At 35.7% G+C, this 9985-nt stretch overlaps 1 protein-coding gene and 1 long non-coding RNA gene across 3 annotated transcripts; both read left to right on the top strand.

Annotated features, from left to right (window-relative positions):
• The first annotated feature begins 1822 nt into the window (after window positions 1-1822).
• LOC118683089 (uncharacterized) lies at window positions 1823-4132 on the top strand. The gene is made up of 3 exons (XR_004978902.2): window positions 1823-2004; window positions 2306-2547; window positions 2607-4132. It is a non-coding gene; the product is annotated as an uncharacterized lncRNA (long non-coding RNA).
• A 4462-nt stretch (window positions 4133-8594) lies between these two features.
• LOC106622462 (mitochondrial import receptor subunit TOM5 homolog) lies at window positions 8595-9503 on the top strand. 2 transcript variants are annotated; one of them, XM_014241637.3, is made up of 3 exons: window positions 8595-8704; window positions 8764-9059; window positions 9124-9503. In XM_014241637.3, exons 2-3 carry the CDS (start codon window positions 8948-8950, stop codon window positions 9153-9155), a joined length of 144 nt encoding a protein of 47 aa, XP_014097112.1. In that variant the 5' UTR covers window positions 8595-8704; window positions 8764-8947; the 3' UTR covers window positions 9156-9503. The 2 variants fall into 2 exon arrangements, 1 of the variants encoding a protein (XP_014097112.1); XR_004978899.2 differs by having other exon boundaries at window positions 8690-8704; window positions 8767-9059.
• Window positions 9504-9985: the final 482 nt, after the last annotated feature.

Raw genomic sequence — 9985 nt, 5'->3', positions numbered from 1 at the left:
CCAATGAGTAGCTTACAAAGGACCTCCAGGAATCCATTAGTTGCGCGAGAGCTTTCTTTCCTAACTTTAAGCTGGAAGAGCCAGCTTTAAGCTGGAGAGTTCTCGAATGACGTGGAGAACACTGAACAAGGAGAGTGTACTTCGGGGTCTGAGCTTGCAGACAGACTCTCTTAGCTATACACTGAGAGTGAGCTTTTGAGCGACTCTCAAGAAGACAATAATTAATGCGTCTTCTCCAAATTTATATCCACCATAGCAAACTTACTTCTGTATGGCAGAGGATAGCCTGACTTCGTCCTCATCCAGGAACCCCGGGATTTGACGCATGTCTAAATAAACGCGTTGAAAAATTCAATTTTGACACCGCGTTAAGAGTGAAAACGAAAAAATTCGATTTTGACAGCGAATTAAGAAGTAAAGTTTGCTGCAGAAAACGAAGAAATTGTAACTTTTCTGAAACATTTCTTGACTCGCAATGTTTAATACTTGTACAAATGGATGTAAGCATTATTAAAAAATTAGATCATTTTACATTTGATTTCTTTTGTAATAATTTTATAATTTAAGTGAGAATTTGACTTAAAGTTGCTTTATTTAGGAGTGCCGCATCGGCGTTAACGCTGAGCGGTATAAAACGCGCTGCTCGACGCTTTTATTTAAGGACGGCAGTTAGGTGGAAAGCAGTGTGGCGAACATGAATACCAGAACAAAATATAATCAACGATAAGCCGCTAGAACTAACAAGATAACAAAATTCGTAGTTGCCAGAATGTTCGAGTGGCGATATTTTCATAACAATCTACAATATAAGGGCTGCCGGATTGTGCAGCAGGACAGTTCTAATTAGAGTGCTGCTTAGTAATGCTAATAAGTATTAAGTTGTTTAAATTAGAAATAAATATTAGAGTATAGCATTAAAATTTTACTTTTATTTAACAATCTAGTGATCGAACTTAATAGTGATTTAGTCGGCTTCCACATGGGGTCTCTTTGTCGCTCATTATCGGCAAATTCTCTTTTGGTGCCGCTCTGTGCGTTCACACAAGCGAAAAGGGTCCAGCAACTCGAATCGAGTTTTTCTGTCTATCCTTTCACGAATTTTTCGCAAATGTTTGTGGTTCGGCTGCGCGACACTTACAGAGTTTAACATATTTCATTTAAACGTTTGGATGCTGGTCTCGCATTACTATGCATGTGATAGAACAATATTTAAAATACCCACTAAACTAAAATGTATGACGGGTATTTCCAAATCTATCGGGATATATATACCTGTAATGTTTTTAAGAAATATTTTTTCTAATGATTACAAAAAATTCATAATTTAATTATATAAAATGATATTTGAATTCAATTCTCTGCGTTTAAACATATATATGAAGTATCTTAATACATTTAGGTAAATATAAAAACGAGAATGTAACTCCATTATTATTAAATTTGATTTATATGTTTTATTAGGTTTAATACTGCTAAATTTTATAAAATATTTATGAGTTCCTTTTTCTTATTCATTATATTCCAAAGTATTTATATTATTCTACGCATACATGCATATAACATTTCTAACCGAATCGTATATATTCATTTAAAACCTAGAGCAGTTGCAACCATGAAAAGAATTAGAAAATAAAATGGAATGCAGAATTGGGTAGCACAAGCGGCAGGGTCCGTCCGTTTTTCCTCGTCGTCTCCCACACCAATAATGAACCGGATTGGGTAACAGCTGGGTCCGTGTGTGAACTGGCACTTACTAGGTCGACGACTTATGGAGAAATCTGTTACACCTATCATTTCTTCAATCAATCGCCGCCATCTATTGAAATCGATTTGCTAAGTTCGATAAATAGTCGGTTTTACTCGTACTTTGATTTTGCTCCCACAAGAACACGCTTTTTGTTCTTATTCGAAAGATTTTGCCGCTACGTAATTCGGCCTTACTCTCCGTTTCATATGAATACATGTACATTATGTTACTTATAATGTACACACTTGTAACCGCGGGTAACTTATTTTCGAGATATTTACGTTTAAGTTGAAAATTTCAACTATTTAAAGTACGTGTTTTTTGATTTAAAATGAATTACACATTTTTTTATCCACTAACACTTCACTTATTCGTTTTTAAATATTTTTGTTTATATTATATCCTGCAAAAATAGCTTTACTTTAATATTTAAATCATTCTTAAATTTTATTAATTTTAACAATAACAAAATGCTTGTAAATGTTGAAAAACCAGTGCTGCCATACTAATATATTTTGCAAACGAAGAAATATAAAATAAACAGAGATTATATCCTAGATATAGGAACCAACGCAAAAAGAATTTCTGCGCAAAACAACCTTGGTACAGCCCGGCGTTTGACCGACCAGGGTTATTTTTTTGAAGCGCGGGGGAAGGCCGCCCACGCAAAAAGAAGTTCTGCGCAAAAAAACTTTGGTACACCCCGGTGTTGGACCGACCAGGGCTATTTTTTTTTAACCGTGGCCGAAGGCCGCCAACTCAAAAAGAAGTTCTATAAGAAAAAGTAATATTGTCATAGGGTATAACATAATACTTAACATTGCATTGATTATGTCTCTCTAATAGTTTATTTTTCTAGGTTTTGGATTCCTGTTTTGGGTATTATCTGTTTTCATTTCTTTCAGTTCAATTAAAAAAGATGTCGATAAGGTAACACTGGTTATTTGACATTTTGCAACCCTTTTGTTATTGTCAGAAAGACTGGAACGGTATACTAAAGTTTTCCCTAAAACTTAGCTAATATGCCTATAAGTAACATAAGAATATTAACGTTTAAACGAATCTTACACAGCTGAGCTATCTTGATCGAAATCTGACTTCTTTTTAACGAAGAATGGAAAACATTAATGAAAAATTTCCCGAATATTTCTGAAACAAATATTGATTATTGTATAATTATTGATTTAAAATAAATAATTTGTCCATATTTAGGAAAAAAAATTAGATAATTATCTGAAGAAATGGAAAATAATGTTGTGAGCCTGACCGAGAATAGTTGAACTACGCGGAAAATTTCTAAAAGGCTTTGTATTAGTCAATCGGCGGTGATCGCAGTTCAAAAGAGGCGAAATCTTACTTCCAAATGGCAAGTCGCAGGTCGCAAAAAATTATTGAAGGACTCAGATGCTCGTCTAATGAGGTCCGAAATGAGAAAAAACAATCTACTAACACCAAAGGGTTCTTCTATGGTCATTAACAAAAAAAGTTAGTGAATGGACTGCTAGAAGAGCGCTGCGAGACATCGGATATATTTCAAGTGTGAAAAAAAACCTGCATTGTCTGATAAGAATATTAAAGCGCGGGAAGCATCATAATTGAACAATTGAAGATTGGAAACGTGTTGTCTGGCCTGATGAGTCTAAATTTAACCGTTTTCAGTCAGTCGGAAAGCAATACTGCTGGCGTAGACCGGGAGAACTAATACAAAGACACCATGTAAAACAAACTGTTAAACATGGCAATGGAAATATAATGGTTTGGGGATGCTTTACATGGTGGAATGTTGGTCCTCTAATTTAGTAGATGGTAGATTCAAATTCTGCAATCCTATCTTCCCAAATTTATTGAGAAATGTGCATATCACGAATAAGAAAGTTTTTTTCTACAAGATGGGGAACCGAAGCAAAGCAAAACTTATAAAGGAAAGGATTGGAAAAAACCATTTTAAATTGATGGAGTGGCCAGCACAAAGTCCCGACCGATTGAGAATCTTTGGTCAATAGGGAAAAGACGGATCGGGTAGTTCGAAGCAGCTCCAACAAACATGGGCAACCTTTGGGATCATGTAAAAGCAGAATGGAGTCGAATTCCAAAATATTTTATTGAAATTTTGGTAGAGAGCATGGCAGACCGCGTAAAAGAAGTCATTTCTAATAAGGGTCTATGGAACAAATATTAAAATCTATTTAGTTAGTGATTTTTTTTATGTGTGCAAAATTGAGTTTATTCTTTCAAACTATTAGAATTTTTCTCAATTGTCATTGTTTCTTTACTAGAATTTGTTACGAAATACATCATAAAAATAATACTAAAAATTTTTTGGATTTGCTTGTTTGGGTTTGTTTCGATGGATGATAAAAGTCAGTTTTGTAAACATGCACTCAATTCTACGTGCCATTGTAAGTCAAAACAATGAACTTGAAATAATACTTGTATTAATTTAAACAAAAACAATAATAAATATAAAAAATAAACTAAGAATTTAAATATTCAACAGACAAAGAATTTTCACTCACATAAACATAAACATGTAAGTTAAAAAAGATAAAATTGGAAACATTTAATAATATTTCAATACAATAAATAATACTATGTAAATTTAATCTTTAGGAATTAAAACAACCGAAAAATATTTGAATATGGAATAAAAACATTCTTAAAGTTATTAATTTTAAAACATAACACGGCAACACACTAGAGCAGATTTCTGTCATTTGAACGTTTTAGTAGTAGAATACTGGTTGGCAACCCGTACAAAGTGTGATTTTAGTAGCAGAATATTGGTTGGCAAGCCAAGTGGGATATTTTTGCGTGTGTATTAGTGAAAATCTTAGGATTGGTTACTTGTTGATTTATACAATGTTTAGAACATAACACGGCAACACACTATAGAAGATTTGAGCCTTTTTGCAGAGAACGTATGTATATCATAGAGAAGGTTCGTGGTGTGCCAATTGTTAAAATGTTCATCTTGACGGAGGGTTACTCGCCAACTTAAGAGGATTTCACCACAAGCAAATTATAAGCGGCTTTTACCAGAATTTTACCCCTGCGGAGCGCAAAATAGCAGAATTGAGCATTTTGAACGTTAAATGAGAAAAATAATGCTAATTTCAATGTTAAGAAATGTACGCTTCCATATTCGTATATTTACAATGCGAAACGACTTTGCATAAAATTTTAAGATATTCTGTATACTTGTTGTTGTTATAACGATTATCTAATCCCCGTTAGGGTGATAAATTCTAGATTCGTTGTCGTCGAGGTCATCTAACGGAAGGCCCAGGAAACGAGCTGTTTCAACGGGGTCGGACCATAGGGAAAGGGGTGTTAGATGAGTGGGGTTTGTAGGGCATGCAAAGAGGTGGTTAGTGTCATGCGGAGACTCATTGCATGCAGGACATGTGTTTAGTATGTCGGGGTCTATTCTGGATAGGTAGGAGTTTAACCTGCTACAGTATCCAGAACGAAGTTGCGCGAGGGTCACTCTAGATTCGCGAGGCAACTCGAGCTCTGTGTCTGCAATGGGTGGTGGTTTGACTCGTATTACGCCATTCACTGAAAGGGAGTCGGTGAAGGTGTTAATGGCTCCACTGTGAATGGCGGTCAGTGCTTGTCTGAAGTTAGTTGCGTCCGAAGTCTGGTCGACGTGCTGTCTGATGTCGTCGACGTAGTCAAGGAAGGACCTCTTGATGTTCCTAGGAGGCTGCTCCGCTGCAAGCAGGCGTCTGCAGGGGTGGTTTCTGCGAAAACATCCCAGCAGAAACTGCTTGGAGAGGAGCTCATTATGTTCCTTAACCGGAAGCATACGGGCCTCACTGTGTAGGTGTTCGATTGGGGACATCAAGAGGCACCCCGTGATAGTCCGGAGTGCAGTGTTCTGACAAGTCTGGAGCTTCTTATTCTGCGTGTCACTACATCCAGGCGACCATATTGCGGCTGCATAATTGAGGACCGGCCGGCCGATTGCCTTGTAAGTTGCCAACAACGTTTCTTTGTCCTTTCCCCATGAGCTGCCGGCAAGCGACTTGAGGATTTTGTTGCGGCTCTGTACTTTGGCAGTTACCGCGGTCGTGTGAGGAGTGAAAGAGCACAGACTGTCCAAAGTGACGCCTAAAATTTTAGGGTTATTTACTGTCGGAATTTTTGTGCCATCGACTGAAATGTTCAGGTCCAGTCTGTACTCTTTCGTCCAATTGGTGAAGATGGTCGCTGTGGATTTAGTGGGGGAGAGTGTTAAGTTCCTTGCAGAAAAGAAGCGAGAAAGATCGGAGAGGTAGCCGTTTACTTTTGAACACATGCCATCGATTCCATTGCCCGACGTCAATATCGTACAGTCATCTGCGTACGAGGTCATTGAAATTCCCGCTGGTGGCTGGGGGAGTTTCGAGATGTAAAAATTAAACAGTAGCGGGGAGAGGACACCGCCCTGCGGAACCCCCTGTTTAATTTTCCTGAGTTTGGAGTTTTGACCTCGAAATAGTACGGATGAGTGTCGACCGCTCAGGTAGTTCACGGTCCACCGCTTCAACCCTGGAGGGAGCGTTGATTGTTCCAGGTCCTCAAGTAGCGTTGCGTGATTGACTGTGTCAAAAGCTTTTGACAAGTCCAACGCTACGAGGATCGTCCTCTCGCAGGGTGGCTTCTGGTTCAGGCCATGAACTATCTGGGCGTTTATGACGCTAAGTGCTGTGGTGGTACTGTGCACTTTACGAAAACCATGCTGATGGTCTGCTAGGCTCAGGTGGTGGGTGAATGACGGGAGTAACAAGGCCTCAAGTGTCTTCACTACTGGGGAAAGGAGAGTTATCGGGCGATAAGACTCCCCTTTGTTGGCGGGTTTCCCAGGTTTCAGTAGTGGGGCCACTCTTCCGACTTTCCACACATCGGGTATTTGAAGAGTGGATATCGACAGGTTGAGGACCTTGGTGAGGTAGTTTACTCCCGTTGGGCCTAGATGTTTTATATTCTGTTTTCTAAGTTTTAGATATTCTGTATACTTATACAGGGCGGCTCACGAATCGTAATACAAAACTAAACCGTAATAAGTTTCTTTTTAATCAATGTATTACATGACTGAAGGGTTGAAGTCGGGATTGCCTCAACTATCTATTTAATGGACTGCTTCAGTTCAGGAACTTTTCTGGGTTTGATTTTGTACTCCTCTTGCTTGACATATCCCCATAAGAAAAGACCAAGTGGTCGCAAATATTCTTATACATATATATGTATGTATATGTATATATAATTATTTGTGCATGTAAACAAATATGTACACTCATTGTTTCATAGGAAATCAGAACCATACACACTTTTACAAACATACATCGCATATGGCAAGTGCAAAATCAACCCTTATTCATATATAACGTAGCATGCGTAAATGGAAACAAAGTCAACAAGTCATGTGCATATATACGGGCAGATGTGTGTACAAAAAATTCGAATATTTACATACGAACATTCTTTGACAAATACAGTCAATCCCGGTTAAGTGCCAAAACCAAAGATGCAGATTTTTTGTGCTTTGTGGTACATAAGCGATTGTGGTACTTAAGGAGTGGTACCAAAAAAATAATTTCTATGTATTTAATAAAAAAATATAACCGTTTTCCTTTAAAAATTAAAAAAAAAACCTGAGATGCAGCAAGACACAGGCAGATAAGAGGGATTGAAGGATTGATACTTAACCGGGGTTTACTGTATACATAAATCAGAGGAATATTGAATATTTTCTTCAAAAAGTTTCTTGAATTGTAAATCGACAAATATACTATGTTGTCACTTTTATTCTAAAATATTTTAATACTCATATTTGAGGGGTTGTCACTTTTCCCTTCTAGAGGAAATATCAGAAATTTGTTCATTTTATGATTTTTAGCTTTTGCCATCGTCGTGAAAAGAAGCTTGTAGGCAAACGCATGTTCGGGGAGATGAGAGGGTGTCTGTTTTTATAAATGAAGCGAGGTTGCTTGTTAAAAGTACGCCTGCGTTCATGAATGAAAATGTTGTTGTTGTGCAATTTACTATAAATTTGGGCTTCGCCTATTTGGCTGACATATTGACTTGTGACGATTGTTGTTTTTGTAGAACAATGTTTGTAGTTTTTGCGGGTGACATATTTACATGTGTACGCATATACATATGTATGTATGTTGGTTTGTGTATGCATTATTTGTTCGGCAATTTTATGTCTACATACATATACATATGCGTGTACATATAAATCAATGCACGCACATATAGTGTATTGATAAGTGATAAAATCATGATTTGACTTTCTGAATGCGTACATTCAAATACATACGTACATACATATGACTATATAAGATTAATATGATAAAATATGTACATACATATATATATTGTAATAAATTTAATCTCTATTATTATAATATAAAATATTTATTAGGAATGTATATTAGGAAAAACTATATAAAATTATTAAATGCCCAAATTGACTATAAATATTATTTCGAAATTTCATAATTTAAAGTATCTTATCAGTTTTGCATGCATTCATAAAAATTCGCAAAATGATATTCATATCAATAAATATGTCTCTGAGAATAATTTTCATTGAATTCTCAGCTCTGTTCACTCTCCACTGTTAAAATTTCTCCTTCCGAGCCAGATGTGGTGAAATCCACTATTAAAATCTTGGTAGGCTTTGACAATTCACACGCTGGTCCGCAATTGAACCTTCTCTATGATATACGTTCTCTGCCTGTACCAAATGCTATCTTTTGCGTATGTGTTTCTGCCATCTCTAAATAAAAGCGGCAGCGGATTTTGTATCGCTTATAATTAAATTAACGCGGTGGCAACGCGTAGCGGTTAAAAATTTTGATTTTGACAGTGCGGTACGACGTGAAGTTGGCTGCAGAAATCGAAGAAATTGTATTTTTTCTGAAAAAATTTCTTTAAAAATGACGTTTAATGCTTGTAAAAATGGATGTAAGTTTTATTAATAATTTTATTCGTTTTGCGTGTCATATCTTTTGTATTAATTTTAGTAGGGTAAGGTTTATACAGAGATAATCAGCGACAAAAGAGGCCTTGTGTGAACGGAGTATTTGCGGTTACGATTCGATAATTAAAAACAAACAAAATTTCTTACTTCTCTAAATTATTAAAGTTTTATGTAAAACAAACACGTGGAAATTTACATAAGAAAGTTGTTAAATTAATTAAAGAAATATGTTTCGCATGCCACCACAAATCGATCCCGCTGAGGAAAAAAAACGAATCCAAGAAGATGTGCGTAACAATTTTGTTTTCTTTGCGGTGTTGTGTGCTGCTATCCGAATTGGTACGTAAATAAATAAAGTTCTAATGAATTAAAGGCATCTCATTAAAAATGTTTATCGCGTCAGCTCCTTTCGTTTTAGGTAAAATAAGAGCATAGCTTGTTAGAAAACATTTGGTTATGGAATCAAAAAGGACATTTATTTCTGTCGTTTGAAAAACGAAACCTAAATCGATATGTTATCATTATCAATCTTATATGTTAAGGTCATCAAATAAGTATCGATGAAAACATTGAAGTCAAGAACGAATTAAAAATAAATATATACATACTTATGTATACTATAATACCTATGCATTAATCAAATAAATTTCTTTAAGACATTGAATGTAAAATATATTCCCCTGCGAAACTTGAACGTGAAAATTGTGTTAAAGAATTAGATGTTTATGGAATACAATGCTTCTTTGAATTATTTCAGACAATAAAATATATGTATATTAAAAATAGTTGTTGTAGCAGTATAGAACCTGTTTGGGTAGCAAAGCGTAAGTTAGGTGATATTAAAATCATCGAACGGAAGGCCCACAGGAGGCTGTTAGAAAACTCATTTAATTGAAAACTCGAATCCCGCTAATTGAACAAAATAATCAATTTGGGTCGGCTTTAGAATAACGTCCCACGCTTTCGGGGATAAAACGGGTATAGGCGGATAGAGGAGATCCTCCAGATCAAGAATATATATAGATATAGCCGCGGGAAACTTATAGTTTTCGAGATATTTACGTTTAAAGTTGAAAAACGTATTTTTGCGAGTTAAAATGAATTATACACTTATATTTTTCATATATCCACTAACACTTGACTAATTCGTTTTTAGAAATTTTTTTATATTAGATGTTGCAAAAATAGCTTTATTTCAATATTTAAATCATTCTTTAATTTTATTAATTTTGACAATAACAAAATGGTTGTGAATGTCAAAACAT

The sequence above is a fragment of the Bactrocera oleae genome, chromosome 6 (genome assembly GCF_042242935.1).
Source record: "Bactrocera oleae isolate idBacOlea1 chromosome 6, idBacOlea1, whole genome shotgun sequence".
Lineage (NCBI taxonomy): Eukaryota > Metazoa > Arthropoda > Insecta > Diptera > Tephritidae > Bactrocera > Bactrocera oleae.
The sequence above is the reverse complement of the archived record's forward strand: the minus strand, read 5'-3'. Positions and strand labels throughout refer to the sequence as shown.

What these genes read in the sequence shown, in the direction of transcription:
- LOC106622462 (XM_014241637.3), top strand. Translation starts at nt 8,948, where the DNA reads ATGTTTCGCATGCCACCACAAATCGATCCCGCTGAGGAAAAAAAACGA. An exon ending in GTGTGCTGCTATCCGAATTG is followed by an intron (nt 9,060 to 9,123) that starts GTACGTAAATAA and finishes TTATCGCGTCAG; the next exon opens with CTCCTTTCGTTTTAGGTAAA.